The sequence below is a fragment of the Drosophila innubila genome, chromosome X, assembly GCF_004354385.1.
Source record: "Drosophila innubila isolate TH190305 chromosome X, UK_Dinn_1.0, whole genome shotgun sequence".
Classification (NCBI taxonomy): Eukaryota; Metazoa; Arthropoda; class Insecta; order Diptera; family Drosophilidae; genus Drosophila; species Drosophila innubila.
In genome coordinates this window covers 15340077-15356549 of record NC_047626.1, presented here as the reverse complement: position 1 = coordinate 15356549, position 16473 = coordinate 15340077, and the positions used below count along the sequence as shown (strand labels likewise).

Genomic DNA, 16473 nt, shown 5'->3' with positions numbered 1-16473 from the left:
GTTTGTCAGCAATGGTGAGTTTGATGCGCGCGAAATTCAAATTCAAATGTATTAAATGTTTACTATGTTGTGTTCAGAAAGCATGTTTAATTTAAAATACCCAGCCGACTAACATTCAATGTAGTTTATTCCAGCAGTTTTGTGTTTTAACACGATTAATTATATAAAAAAAAAAAAAAAAAATTATTGTATGCATATGTTTACATGAATGTGTATATGTAAGTATGTATGTATAAACATAAACTAGTCAGGATACTGCTGTAAAGTTATTCCTTGCGCCTGGCCCGCAATCGCAGTGCTAAATAAGCAAATCCTCGGAAGCTAATTATAAGCAGGACCAATCCAATATAATCAAGGGGAAGATCTGCAACAGAAAAATTAAGCGTTTCCAGTATAACTTTGCCGGAGCTGGGACACGTCGTATTGGAGGAGGTACAGCTGATCTCTCCAGGCTCCACATCGGCCCACTGATTAATCAGAAGACCTTCATTGGCGTATCGAAACCAGGACAGATAAGATAACCATTTTAGATAAATTGGCACTGAGCCCGAGTTTAGGAAGAAGCCACCGAAGAGCAAGAATGGTATGATGACCGGTGGACCTATCGAGAGTGCCATGGAAGTGGAGGTGCTAGCGCAGGATATCAAATAGCCAAACGAGGTGGAAACATTGGCAACCAGTGTGACCAATGCCAAACAGTTGAAGAAATGCATCGCTCCAGCTCGCAGTCCAATCATCGGATAGGCAATTGCCGTAAATACAAAAGGCACGGTCAGAAAGAGCGGCAATTCCGCTATAGTCTTGCCCAGAAAGTACGTGTCACAGCGATAAAGTCGACTCCGCGCCTCCCTCATAAACACAGGCAGCTCCGAGGTAAAAACCTAAAAGATAAAGCGTTTAAAATGGGAAATGGAAACACAGTCAAAATGGAACTCACATTGATGGTGGCAAACACATTTTGGAAGGTCATGTTGGTCAGGAAGAGAAATATGGCGCCATTGATGTTCATTACGCCCACTTGGGTAAGCTGTTGTCCCAGAAAGATGAGTCCAATGAGCACAGCTACCATCTAAAATAAGAGAAATATTCATTCTTAAAAATAAATAAATAACCAGGGATCACAAATAATTTTTATATATATTTTTTTTTATTCAAAAAGTCAACGACAAACAAGAAAAATACCAGAAAAAAAAAACACCATTATAATCGTTTTAAAGAAATCTTTGCTCCTATAAAGGGAACCCAGAGGAATCACAAAAAAAAAGTGGATTGCAAATAGTTGTTCAAATATTGTATTTATTCCCTTTGCGATGTATCAAGTGAGTTAAGTGAAAGAAATAGCTTAGACTCTTAAAAAGCGGTGAAAAATAATTGATTTTAGAGGTATAGTTTCTTGGTAAAAGCATTTTAGAATTGACCATAGATTCCGAATATGGGGCAGCATTTTTTTTTTTTTTTTCGAAAAAATCGATGCACCCTAGTGCTCATAATTTTAATAAAACGTATCAAAAAAAAAAAAAAAAATAAAAATAATTTGATCAAAATATAATTAAAATAAAAAATGATGATTATATCTGATTGCAAATATAATGATTAGTGTCAGATTTTTATAAAGATAATCAAAAATATTCATGATCGTTGATGAATATTTTTAAAAATCATCAAATAATCATTACTATTAAATTTAAAGGAATATAATTTATAATGTTTATGTTCTGTGTAAGACAAAAATAAATGACATAAAAAGGAGCGGTGGGAAAAGGGAGAATGTTCTTACCGTGGTTTGAATGAGTCGCACTTTTACCAGCAGCGGCTCCTTCAGTACAGATAACCAGGAACGCCAGAGCACGGCACGGAACTGCATTAGCCAAGTGGCCTTGTAGGTATAACCATTCTCGGGCTGCTCCAGTGGCTTTGTCTGCGCCTTGGCGGCCAGCAGTTGCTCCATATCCCGGGCCACTTTGCTGACGGCAAAGTTGTCGCAAATCTTGGCAATGCGCTCACGGGATTCCACCTCACGACCTGGCACTATGGCCAGCACCTGGACATAGAAGTCCGCTGGATTGTAGTTGGTCGGACACTGGGCACCCACACTAATGTAGAAATAGAGATGGATATAAATTCTATAAATAAATTCTAAACTGTCCATTAACTTACAAGGAGAAGAAATCTACAGCTTCGTTGGGTGTGCCCAGAAATGCGACACGTCCCTCGGCAATCAGGAGAATCTTGTCGAAGAGCTCAAACAACTCCGATGATGGCTGATGTATGGTCAGAATGACGGTCTTGCCCTTTTGCGATAGCTTCTTCAGCACCTGAACAACACTGTGCGCGGTAAAGGAGTCCAGGCCGGAGGTGGGCTCATCGCAGATCAGCAGCGGCGGATCGGTGAGTGCCTCCGAGGCAAATGCCAATCTCTTACGCTCTCCGCCCGACAATCCCTTCACGCGTCCTGGCACACCGATAATCGTGTTCTGGCATTTGCTCAGCGATAGCTCCTGTATCACTTGATCGACACGTGCCACACGCTGTCGATAGGTCAAAGTACGTGGCATTCGCACCATGGCCTGAAAGATGAGATGTTCTCGTGCCGTCAGAGAGCCAATGAATAGATCATCCTGTTGCACATAGGCACAACGTGCCTGCATCTCCTTGGCATCCACCGGCTGACCATTGAGCAATCGCATACTCGAGGGCGAGATCTGCACGCCCTGCGGTGACCTAAAGGCCAAGGCATTCAAGAGCGTAGTCTTACCCGCTCCCGAGCTGCCCATCACAGCCAGCAATTCTCCAGGATAAGCCACGCCGCAAACTAAGGAACAAAGAAATGAAAGTGCTGTAGTCAAATTTGTTTACAGATTTTTTTTTTTTTTTTTTTTTTAGCGGATAGATTAAGTCAAGAAAGAGATATGTAAATTGGTTTGGTTTCTCACTTTAGCGAAAACTTTTTTTCCATGCGTTTTGTGTTATCTCGCATGTGTTTTGTGTTACAGAAAATCAGAAAAGTGTCTGAGCTATAACTACTTTGGACTGGAAGCAAAACGACCACAGAATGAAAAACTCCATAGCGAAATAATTTTTCGCCTTTTTGTTTTTTTTTATATGCAGTTTTTTCTTTAGCGCTCGTTTCGCTTCCAGTGCAACTAGCTCTTAAAGAGCAAATCGATGAATGCAGAATAGAAAAATATTGAGCTAGGAGATACACTGAAAAAAAAGACCAAGTTCTAAAATCAAGAATATTCATCTTAAATATTTTGTTCTTAAAATAAGATTATTTTAAGACCAATTTACCAAACTTAAATCTTAATATAAGAATAAAAATCTTAAATTGTTAGGAAAGTATAAATAGGTGCTGTTTCGTATCAAACAAATAGAAAACTTTTTATTATTAGTGTATATAGTTTTAATTGGCAAAACTGATCAACTATTCTTTATAGACTGTAATTAATTTTTATCAGGGTATCAAACCGAAACGAATATCGGTCTCAATTAGGGTATAATTTCGTCTCGCAAAAAAAAAATTTGTGAAAATGTTATTAAAAATTTAACTAAAAAAACAAAAATATTTTGATTTCAAAAAAATCTATTATTAGCCGGCTAAAAAGTTTGATAGCTTTAGTAGAGAGTGCTCGACTACGAAATACCCTGCGCCAAATTCGTAGACACTTTCTTTTGAGTACATGCTAAGTGAAATTATTATTATTAAACTAAATGTCTAAGTTAAATCGACTATATTTAAAATCTCTCGCTCTTATATTCACAGAGATCGATGAGCTTATACAGACGAACGGACGCAGGGACAGGGTTTATTCTACTGGACTATTTTCAGCTTTTCAAGAATATGCAATGTGTATGGAGATTCCTCATACTGTGTATTACATGCGTTTTCACAAAGCTATAATTCCCTCTTTTTTTTCTACATGTTTGCATAGAGCAGCTTATACAATCCATGACAAAGGGAGGGTGAAAAGGACGTCTTACCATTCTTGAGGAGATGCTTGCGTGGTGCAGGAATATGACGCTCGTTGCAGAAGAGTCCACGTGTGCGATTGACGAGCTGACGCCAGTTGGAGCCGGGTTGATGCACTGCACCAAATATGTCCACATTGTGCCAGGCATAGGTCAGTGTCTCCGGCAGCTCTCGCAGTGAATCCGAGCTGCTCAACGTGCCATAGTTCTTGCTCTGGCCAAAGCCTTGGCTAATGCAGCTCTGCGATGTTGGAGCCGATGCTCCCGCCGTTGTGCTCTCGCCCTGCTGTAAAATTCGGAGGGGGTAAATTAATGAGTAGATGAGTAGATGAGTAGATGGCATCGCCTCAAAAAGGTCTCGAAACTTTTCAATTTTACGCGAATTGCCGTCACTCCCCGAACCATAAAAAAGGGCGACGACGCGTAAATCTTTTCGGCGTGCTAATCCCGGCGCCTATTTTGAAAAGGGGACCACTTTGACAGAGGAGAGGAGAGGAGATGAGAGAAGAGAAGTGGAGTGTCTGCTTAAGTTTCATAAAAATGCCCAAGTTGAAAGGCCCAGGCCGGGACTCGACCATTTAAAATGTGCAAATTAGGGTGGCCATAAGCCGCAGACGGTGTCGCCTCCAACTTGGGGCAAGCTGCAAGCAGCAGGCGGCCATGTTGCCACTTCGTAAGACAATTGCCCCGGCGTAAATGTAAATCGTTGAGATTTGGATTTGGGTTTGGGTTTGCATTTGGGTTTTCTCATTTGCGAGTTTAAGTTTCAGTTTCAGTTCAGTTCGGGTCCATCAGCTATATTATAACCCCCTTTTAAAGGTGACTCGGCAGTGAATGTTTTTCAATCTGCCAATGGTCTCTTTGAGTGCAGTGAATCTGTCTGAATGGCCGAATGAGTGTTAGTGTGAGTGTGAGTATAAGTGTGAGTGCCTTAGTGTCAAGTGATTGAGCAATTGCGCATCATGTAATTTACTTAACACGCATTTCAACGTTGATTATGGCACAAAAGACCTTGAAATTGAACTGGCTAACAAGTTTACAAGGTCTAAAAGGAATTGATATATTTTAAATGTCTTGGAAGTGTATACATAGCTTCTTCAGTGACTGTTTGTTTTGAAGATTATATATTCAATTCAACAACAAATTTCGAAGATAACTGACTGATAAGAAAAAAAATTGGATAGGAAAACTAACATGAATATTAAAGATGTTTATTAGATGCTTAGAATATTAATAAAACAATCATTAAAGCTAACTATCGACTAAATGTGTTTTGCATGATAAATTAAATTTTCTAATAGTTTAGTTGGCTTTATTGAATAACAATATGCAATCTATTTTATGATGATTTCACGAATTATTATAATTAAAAAATAATTTTTTATATTTGATAATGATAGATTTTGCTTTTGTTATGAACAGTTTTTTTTTTTAAGAAAAAGTCCTATCAAGTCAAATGAAAATAAGTTCTTAAAGTTCTCAAATGAAATAAAGCTCTAATTATTTGATGAAATAGAAAACGCGATCACATCAGCAATATTTGGAATCCTTAAATGATACTGTTGAATACTTAGATGTAATAAGTCAAAGTTTTCCCAGCGGTTGGACAAAAACGTCGCAAGTACGTTGAAAATGTATTTTCTTATAAGTTATTCAAAAATAGCCGACAAAGTAAAAAGTACGAAAAATTAAATAAATATGAAATGTAAGAGACAGCCAGATAATACAGCAACACACACTTAAGAAATGCTGAAGACGAGCAAAATAACAACAATAACAACAGCAACAATGAGAACATAACACAAGCAAATAAATACAGGAAAACTTTTTAATAACATTTTTCGGCCTCATTTGTTGTGAAAACAATTTTGCTTGGGCTGTGCAGCGCATAACGCCGCCGAACCACACCGAACCACAGCGAACCACAGCGAACCACACCGTACCACACAATGCCAGCAGCCCCAACTGCCTCATGCCACACAATGTTACTGCCACATGTAACGGATATTAAATTTTTCGCGTTTACCTCAACGTCGCCGTCTTCAATTTCTCAAGCCAAATTAAAATGCAGCAGACAACAAGAAGCAGAAGAAAACAGAGAGAGAGAGAGAGAGAGAGGGAGAGTGAAAGTGTGAAAGAAAGAGAAAGCGCCGGACAGGACTTGAAACACGGCGAATTATTAATAACCAAAAGCGACATTTTCAGCATTGATTGCCTCAATTCTTCATACAGAAATTTGTATATCATCTCAATTTTCTGTCTTTATAACAAAAAAAAAAAAAACAACCAAAAACAAAAAACTTTTATGATTATTTATAAGAATAACTAATTATGATAGGGTCTGGGTCTGTGAGGTAAAACGCCAAATGCTTTTCATATTGTGGCCATCAGCTCGCTGTGGTGCCAATTAGCCGTCCTCCTTCATTCATATACCGCCGCCGCAGGCCATGGAGACCCCACAAGCAGCTTTCAAGCATCTGGATGCTGATCAAATTGGAGGCGGGTGGCGACATTAACCGCAATGGACGATGTGGGCGCCCAGCTTTGGTTTCACTCTCTGGAAGCCCTATGCGTGGGTCAAACTTCCAGCGGTTGCCACCAAATATTCCAAGTTTCTCAGCCAATTTTGCAGGGAGTCGTGGCTTACGAGTTTTCTTCTCATTTTATTCCCCTAGAATGTGGAAATTACGTGTATGTGTGCTCCAAGTGCACGGATAAAAACACCGGTATCTAAAACCATATATATGGTGTATATTTCACAAAAAACAACTTCTAAAAGAAAATTTCAATAATTTGTGGTTAATCAATATATTGAATTTTTAATTTGTTACGCATTTATTTGTTTTAGACTTATTAAGGAGAAATTCTTTAATAATTTGGTTCATAATTGTATTGGAATTATACAACAAAAGAGAAAGCTTCTTTTTATTAAAGCTAAAAATAAAAGAGCATTATAATTATTCTTAGATAATTTGATTCATAATTGTATTGGAATTATACAACAAAAGAGATAGCTTCTTTTTATTAAAGTTAAAAATTAGGGAGTATTTAAATTATTCTTAAATAATTTGGTTCATAATTGTATTGGAATTATACATAAAAAGAGAAAGCTTCTTTTTATTAAAGTTAAAAATTAGGGAGCATTAAACTTTTACTGGAAACATTTAAAGTTTAAGAGAAACATACTCAGTTTTTTCAGAAAATCTATAAGCTATAAATTAATAAAAAGTAAAACTGAAAATGAGCACACTATAACATTACGCCGGGAAAAACTTTCAACTAATTGCGAAAAATGTCTTAATTAATCAAATATAAATAAAGATATGCATAAACTTCTTAAGTATTTACCCTAATTATGTGCTGAATTTCCTTTTCTTAAGTATCTTTTTTTATGAACAAGTTTTCTGAGAATATGTTTGAGAAAAGTTTGAAGCATCAGAGATTCAATACAGTGTTGTACCATTACGATTACTTAGAGATTAAGGACACAAAATATAAATATGTATATTAAGGAATTGAATTTAGCGAATATAAGAAACTTACGAAAGCTCAGCACTTAGCTTTACATTTTTTACTCAGATTCATTAAGAGGTATCAGAAAGTCAACTATAACTTAATTCCTTTTTAAACAAACTTTTTTACTGACAGATACTTTATCTTAAAAGTTGATTCAACTCAAAATTTTTAAAGTACACCAATTAAAATTCCAGCTTGGAGTCAACTAAAATAAATATAGAGATTTTTTAACGGCACTGTAAGGTGCCAGTTTTCAAAAGGCATGAAAAGCGATATGTAGATACAGAAATATATGCAAATACGGATAAGCTGGGCAGTCAAATAATGACCTAGATAAGAGAAGATTATACAATATCAATAAAACAAAAACAATGCCAGCAGAAAGAAGCCAAGACAATGATATAAAGTAAACAAGCATAAAACATGCGTTAAGCACTTGCCAGATACGCTAGTAAACACAGACACAGATACAGATACAAATACAGATACAGATACATAGTTAGATACGACAGGTACACTTGCACATCTATAAAGATTTGTTATGCGACACTGCGAAGCAACATAGTTATTTTAGTTGTTGACTGCACTTGTTATGTGTCCCCCCGCTCAAGCACTACCCCCCCGCTCTGACAATCCCCCTCTGCCATCATCTATCTCTGCTGCTTGAAACCAAGTGCTGAATTCATGCGATGCTCGGTTAAAGCCATAGATACCATTAACCGTTGGCCAAAACCAAAGCAATGCGTATACCGAGACTTGTCAGGGTTATAAAACACGTTGTAAAACAGATGAGAACTGTAAGAAAGTGTGTGATAAGATATTGTAGACATATATAGACAGTACAGTCAAACTTCTCTAGAATAACCTTCTCTATAATCAAGCTCTATTTATCATGAATTGTTATTAAGCACAAAACTTTTGCTTTCTATGAATAACATATATATATATACTATAGAAGACGATCAGGAAGTCAGAATTGAATATAATTTCAGATCTCATCTGAAAATAATGTTCTCCACAATTATTGTTCCATTGTGTCTTTCCATGTATCTTATTTGCTCGAAAAATGATCATTAAAGATGGAACATTTATTATCATTTTAACCATACAACCTTTTACAGCTCATTTTCCAAAAAACGGAATGAATTTTTCTAAATTCTATGCTTATCACAGAAAGTATTGTACAAAGATAGTCTCATTTAAAATTTTTATTTATTATTGTTCCCTTTATTGGTTAGAATATTTTCTTATTTTCCGAAAACTGTTGGAATATTATCCTACAAAAGATTCGACTTATTTGCGGTACATTTTTGGTAAATGCATTATCATTTTAACCATGCAAACTTTTACAGCTCATTTTCCAACAAACAGAATTAATTTTTCCAAATTACATGAAAACTTGAAAAGAAAACAAGTACTATGCTTATCACAAAAAGTATTGTTTAAAGAAAGTTTCATTCAAAATTTTTATTTATCATTGTTTCTTTTTTTTGGATAGAATATTTTCTTATTTTCCGAAAACTGTTAGAATTGAAGTTTAAAACAAAGCGAAGGACGCATAAAAAAATGATCCAACAAAAGATTCTACCCATTTGCGGTACTTTGGGTAGATGATTTCCTCATTCAACATGGTATTAAAAAATATAGCCATTAACATCATTTTTAATAATGTCATCTTATGTACAGTGGGTGCTATTAGTATGCCGCTTTGAGAAGAAACAAAACCCGACACTGTTTAAAAATATACGTTATGTTACCACATATATATATGTTCGAATACAGATCAGCATTCTATAGTTGTAATGTTGCGTTGACTCCAATTACATTGTGTTGCAACATTTGCTTCACATAATGCGTTCCTCTGTCCATGTATGTATGTGTACGCGTATGTCTAAGTGTGTGTGCCTGTGTGTATAATCATTTTGATAGTCAACAGCGTCTGGGTCAAGTTAAGTTAAGCAAATCGACAGATTCTTTGACAAGTTTTGCATTTGGACTGATGCAATTGCGGTTGCGGTTTGTAATGGGCCCAGCAATGTGGTGGGTGTAAGGACAAGGGGCGGGGCGGGGCGGGGCGTATCGGTAGCCCAAAATGTGTTCTCACGCTATTGTCGCCTGGAAGTATGCCACACTATTTTCTACTCACATTGTGCAACTGCTCGGCAGAGGGATGTTTGCTGCTGCCGCGTATCAATAGCTCCTGATCCTCTTGCCCCATTTTTTTCGCTTGGGCAACGCTCACACAGTCACACAGTCACTAATACACACACGCATACACCCACTCACACGTACAGGAATTAATTTTCGTAAATATTTTTTTTTTTTAATTATTTGTTTCTTCTTTTATTTTTAATTAAATTTTTTATGCAGCTTCGTGACGAACACGCTGACTAAACGCAACTGACGGTGAAGCGACTGACGACTAAGCGATTGAAGCAGCGACTGATGGCGACGACGACGACGGCGAAGTCGACGGCGACGACGGACATTGACGCTGACGACGCGTCGCTCTGCTTGCGGTGCCGCTGAGTGAAATTTGATGAGTGCAAGAGATTAAAAGCTGAACAACAACAATTGCAGCAACAACAACACCGATTATAATACGCAAACAACTACAACAATAAATGCTTCTCCTATTTGCATGCTGATTAAAGAGCGAACGTTGACGCCTCCGTTGACGTAGACGTAGACGTCGCTGCTCGTCTCCATTTCCCTATTCCTCTTTGCGTCTCGTCTCTTTGGATTTAGCTTATCAGTGCGTTTGCTTTTACCTTTGTTGTTATTCTTCTTCAACTTCTTCTTCTTTATCTTCTGCTCATTCTTTTAAATGGCTTATTTGCTGTTGTTGTCTCTCAGTTTCTCAATGCCTGATTCACTCACTCTCTTCTCTCTCTCTCTCTCTCTCTCTCTCTCTCTCTTTCTCCCTCTCTCTCTCTCTCTTTCTCTCTCTTCCTCAATCTTTCCCTAAGTCTGTCCTCATAGGCAAGGAGGATCAATTTTTCAAGGTTTATATATTTACATACATATGGAAATGTAGATTCTTCATCAGAATGATCAAATTTAAGCGTTAAAGCTAAATATGTTTTGGAATTTTCAATTTAAGAAGCAACCCTTTATAATATCATTGCAGAGGGTATTTTAATTTCGTCACAAAATAATATCTAAACAAGATATTTTCATTTCTATCAGTTCAACATTATGATCATCTATCTTAAGTCTGTACAAAGTTAGGTGTTCCACAAATAAGTTACAAAATTTAGTTTAAGATCAGTTTACATCATTAATGGCAGTTAGTTAGTTAATATACGTATCTTTATATTAATCTTATCTAAGACAGTAGTACCTGCTATCTGTAATAGTAAAGTAAATATGACTAGACATACTTATATATTAATAATAAAACATAGTACTATGGTTTTTACTATTTGTATAATTATAAATTCCAAAAATACGTGTGTGTGTGTTATTAGTCTAAGTCTATAAGTGTTAGATAATACTAGGATTAAAAATATAAATTTTTAGATGAATATTATAATGTACTCGTATATAAAGACAGCTGTAATGAAAAGGATTTGAGATAAAGCCGAAGAATTACGGATTTTCATAACAATCGTGTTGATCTTTCTATTAGAAAAGCTAGACATACTGTTTTTGGTATAAAGATTTTGTTATACCTTATTTTTTATGCGAATGCGCTCGACCGATCCGATTGTTCTGATATAATTGTGGTTTGATTAACTATTAACAATTAGCTAAAAAAATTGAACACCAAGGCTTTTGGAAACTCACCTAGTTTATGAGATAAAATTCATAAAAATATGTAAATTCTTAAAAATTTGTATTAAAAATACAAGTTGAATGATACCTTAAAATTGGATATCAGAATATCAGGCATCGAATGACTTTTGTCACTAGATATGGACATTTCCAGGAAAATCTCAACCAATACCTACACTGATAAAAAAAATGTTCTAAAATCAAGATTTTGGTCTCAGATCTAAGATTTTTGGTCTAAAAAATGCGTCGAGAACATCAAATTCTTAAATTAAGAGAACACATCTTGATTTTAAGAACATTTCAAATAAGACCAAGTTCTTATTTTAAGAATTATTGTTCTTGAAATTAAAAATAAAAAATAAAATAAATAAAAATTATTTTTTATATTTATAGTTTTTTTTTTTTATTTTTAAATTTTCGTTACTTATATTTTATTCTGTTTTAGTAATTTTACAAATGTTATTTTAATTTGTTTCGAGGGGGACTCGAACCGCCGCCTACTGCTTCACAACTGAAGCGGCCTGTCTAACCAGAGCGCCACGGTGCCACCATTTGTTTGATACGAAAAAATACCTACTTATACTTTCCCAACAACTTAAGATTTATATTCTTATATTAAGATTCTAAGATTTTTAGATAAATAATCTTAGTTTTAGTAATTTGGTCTTAAAATAATCTTATTTTAAGAACATAATATTTAAGATGAATGTTCTTGATTTTAGAAGTTGGTCTTTTTTTTCAGTGTACTACTTAAAATAAGTGAAAAACTATTTTTTTTGTGCTAACTTAAGTACTTAAGTTGATTTTCAACTTAACAGGGTAGTTTTTAGTCGACTAATCGCAATTTAAGTTATTGTACTGCAGCCTTCTGTCTTTGCACTCAAAACTTGTAAGTTGCTCGCTTAACTCATTTGTGGGCGCACTGTTATGCCCACAAAGTGCCGCTATATATACATATATACATATGTAGATGAGTGCAATACATATTTATTGTTCTTATTGTTGTTGTGGGCACCTCTAGGGCTTCTGCCTTTGATCGTCGCTGCGCTGCGTTTGAGTTAAACTCGAATTGAAATCGACTTTGACACAAAACTAACTCAAAGCCCAAGCGGCTTGTCAATGTTATTGTAGTTGTTGTAGTTGTTGCTGTTGATGTTGCTGTTGCTGCTGAGCATTTAATGTGTCACAAATTTGGTGCATGTGGCGCGTGGCAGAGTTTGTTGCAGCACCGAACACTAAATCCATCTTGAACTTTTGCTAAGCTCAGTTGCCAGCCCCAGTCGGATGCCATCATTTACTCACTCAAATGCTATAAACTTTTTACACTTAACAATTTATTGTCACTCTGCTGGCGCTGTCGTCTCAATCGGCGCGTCGCAGTCGCAGCTGGCGTCGGCGTCGACGTCAACGCTGGCAACGTTGTTTGTGCCTTGCAACTTGCAATGGCAAAAGTAGGAAAAAAAAAAGTGCAAAGAAGTAACTCGAGCAAAAACGTAGAAAGTTTTGCTAACACGCTTTTACACTCTCTCCCACACACACACACACACACAGACACAGACACACACACACACACACAGGTAGTGCTTTAGGAAAGCGGCCATTGACACTTGAAATCAAGTTGAAAGAGTTGTTTGCAGTTCAGTTTGTCGCTGGCTTGACGATGGCTATGAGTTAACCCCCTGCCCAATATATCCATTTTCTACCGAAAGGCTTCCCCTATGCTCTACTCCCCCTTCACCCCTCTAGCACCGTTACATGACTTTGCAACGCGTTAGTCCATGCAAATTATTGACGCGGACAGCGGCTTCAATAAATCTGTAGGAGTGTGTGTGCTGCTGCTCTCACGTTCTTTGTGTGTGTGTGTGTGTGTGTGGCAACTTTTGCTTGTGCTAACTTTATGCCAAGCGCCACGCTAATCAGACAGCTTTCTAGTTCATTGCATTGAACGAGCGCCACGCCCACTTGGCGGGCCTCCCATCTGTAAACGCACCACAGCACCACCGCACCACCACACCACCTCGGCAGCCGTTTGGCTCGTCCGTCAAGCAGCTACTCAACTGGCTGTAATTGCCAAGTAAATCAGCGCTGCCACTTGCCATGCCCGAAAAGTATGTTCTCTTGCGCGCCAAGGGGTTAAGCAATAGCTGTATGGGGCTTAAGGGGTTAAGGGGGTTAAGAGTGGTGTGAATTTGCCATTGAAGTTGGCATACACGTATAGGAGTGCGATTGTGAATGGGGGAACGGCGGTGGGTAGCTAAACTTTTCAGAAGTTTTAAAGAGGAATACTTCATGGGCTGGATTCATAGTTAGTTAGTTAGTTGCAGAACTCGACTTGGATGAACGAGCGGTCTCTGCTGCGGGGGTTGTCGTTCAGAAACTTTAAAAGCACTGTGTGGAGTGAGATGGAGTAGCAAAGGTTGTCTGAGCTTTAGCAGACATGTTCGTACATCCTGAGGTTCCAGGGTTACGCACATAAAGGCATGTCAGGAAGCTCAAAGGACAGGAAAATAGTGATAGAATAATGCCAACGAGTAGGAAAAATTCTGATAAATTTACAAACTGGAATATAGTTTTAGGGAAACTTGAACATATGTAGCTGTCTCAAGATATAAAGTAACTGTTCAACTCTTCACCTATTCATCTGTAAATTTAAATTTAAATATCACACGATTTTCAGAAGGAATGACAATCCTTTTCCAGTCTAAAAGTAAATCGTTTTTTGGTACAAATAATACAATAGTTTTTAATTTGACAAATTTATTTTCTAGTATGTTCAATCCTAAAACTAATCTGTCAACTCAGTACCGATAATTGCAGCATTTTACTTCAGATGTAATGTATTTATATTTTAAGTGAGGTTAATTTGAACTGATCTCTTGACCTACTTGGTTGATTGGCAACTCTACTCATAACTGAATTAATTGCAGACTCTCTACATTGATTACCTTCTATAAAATGATTGCCGCTTGTCGAAATTGATTTTCTTTAAGCACTTTAATACATTTCTTTCTACAATTTCTATTTATATATAGCATTTCTTTCGATCGTGTATTTATTTCTGATACGTTTGGCAATCCTTCAACTCATTTTCAGCTTTATTTTCATATAGCCATATTCTAAATATACATAAAAATTGCTGTCATCAATTCGCTGATGAATTTTTCTATGCATAATAAGCTTGAGCTGGAGGAAGGGTGGGGAAGGTGCACTGCTAAAAAAAATGTTCTAAAATCAAGATTTTGGCTTCAAAACTAAGAGTTTTGGTCTAAAAAATGAGTCGAGAACATAAAACCCTTAAATTAAGAAAACACATCTTGGTTTTTAGAACATTTTAAATAAGACCAAGTTCTTATTTTAAGAATAAATGCTCTTAAAATTAAAATCAAAAAATACAAAAATTTAAAAAATGAGTTTTTGTATTGAAATTTTATTTTTTTTTAATTTTGACTTATATATATTTTATTCTGTCTTGGTAATTTTATAGAGCCACTATTTGTTTCATATGAAATAGTACATATTTATACTTTTCTAACAATTTAATTTATTTTTATTCTGGTATTAAAAACTTTGATTTTTGAGATTAATATTCTTAGCTATAATAACATGTTCTTAAAATGTTTTTATTTGTAGAAAAAATATTTAAGATGAAAGTTCTTGATTATAGAAGTTGGTCTTTTTTTTCAGTGTGGTTGCTGCGATTGTTTGCCGTTATGTTTGGATGGAAAAGGGTTGCCAGAGTGTCAGTTGGCAATTTCTTTGCGTGCCCCACTGACTGCAATAAAATAAAATGGCAGCGGCATATTTTTCTATTAAAGCGCATCAAGCGAATATTCAACTCGGCGATAAGACACATAGACATACAGTAGTAGCAGCAGACACAGGATAGGAAGAAAGAGGGGGACGGCGAGGTAGGCGGGTGAGGGAGGTGTGTGGGTAAAACAAGATGGAGAATCGCCTACGAGTTTTGCCGCTTACAGCACGCGCGCGTCTCATAAAAACGTATCAAAACATCCGCTGGGAGTCATAAAAATTTTGCACTTTGCCCGCAGATGCAGGCTGAGGCAACTTTTGTCTTACAGGCTCGAGTCTGAGAATGAAGCAGAAGCTGAAGCTGAAGCAGAGACTGAGACTCAAACGGAGGCCACTGGCATTGGCAGACGCGGCGTATGTGTAATCTAATAAAATGTGCTGTTTATGTGGCAACAGGCTCGCATCGCAAAGAGGGATAGAGCGAATGCTCGAGCATGCCTGCTAGTTAGCCACAACTAGCTTCCAAGTGGCTTCCGCCTTCAGTTGCGCAACAGTTGCCCCGGTTTATGGCTGCCCTGGCGGCCGCATTGTGGTGGCCATGCCACGTACTCCGTACAACAAACAGCAGGCCAACTTTACTGCAACTTATGTAGCACCATGTCATGTGGATGCCGCGGATGCGGATGCGGATGTACCTCGACTCGTTTGTCTCTGGGTGCCATAAAGGTAGACACTCCTAGTTGTAGCCAGCCATTCACCTCGTCCAGTTGGTGGAAGATTTCCTTCTCAAGAATCAGCTCAGAGACTAAAAATATCGATTCCTAATAATCAAATGCAATAATTTTAAGATGCAATCAAAAAATATTTAACATAGACTAAAATTATATATTCCAAATGAAATAATCAAACTGAAACATTTTAAATTGATCAAAAACTCCCATTTTTTAATAATTCTTTTAGCTATAAATTGAACAAACATTTAGATGAATAACGGGAGTACCAACTGCAAATTTAAAAAAGTCAGTTTTTTAATATTTTTCCTTGAATAACTATTAGTAGAATCAATTTTAACAAAGTCAAGAAAGTTGGAAGTGTGAAAACAATTCTACTATAGATTTAAAAGCTCTTCGAACACAATAGGCTCATAACAAGTTAATACAATTATAGGACATGACAAATAAATATTATTTTGTGTAAAGATTACAGTTAAAATTACAAAATTGTCACTTGAACATGCTTTTCTTTGTTATTTATATTTATTAGGATATTGAAATAAAAAGTATGCTTCATTGAAGTGTAATCAATAAAAAAAGTGCGTTTTCAATTCACTTTTTACAAAAATACCGAGTTTTTTTTCCAGCAATTTGAATAATTTTACAGTAAAAGCTCTGAGTCATTTAAAAAAGAGTCCGCACGACCCGTAGATACCTAATAAAGTGAATATAACCAATCTTATATTAT

General features: G+C 36.5%; 1 protein-coding gene across 1 annotated transcript; it reads right to left on the bottom strand.

Annotated features, from left to right (window-relative positions):
* Positions 1-67: 67 nt before the first annotated feature.
* Positions 68-9903, bottom strand: LOC117781553 (protein white). The gene is made up of 6 exons (XM_034618329.1): positions 9632-9903; positions 3982-4255; positions 2158-2812; positions 1778-2093; positions 938-1069; positions 68-881 (listed from the first exon to the last, which is right to left on the bottom strand). Exons 1-6 carry the CDS (start codon positions 9701-9703, stop codon positions 267-269), a joined length of 2064 nt encoding a protein of 687 aa, XP_034474220.1. The 5' UTR covers positions 9704-9903; the 3' UTR covers positions 68-266.
* Between the last annotated feature and the right edge of the window lie 6570 nt (positions 9904-16473).

What these genes read in the sequence shown, in the direction of transcription:
- LOC117781553 (XM_034618329.1), bottom strand. Translation starts at nt 9,703, where the DNA reads ATGGGGCAAGAGGATCAGGAGCTATTGATACGCGGCAGCAGCAAACAT. An exon ending in TGCGACTCATTCAAACCACG is followed by an intron (nt 1,070 to 1,777) that starts GTAAGAACATTC and finishes CTCTTATTTTAG; the next exon opens with ATGGTAGCTGTGCTCATTGG. An exon ending in ATGTGTTTGCCACCATCAAT is followed by an intron (nt 882 to 937) that starts GTGAGTTCCATT and finishes TTTATCTTTTAG; the next exon opens with GTTTTTACCTCGGAGCTGCC.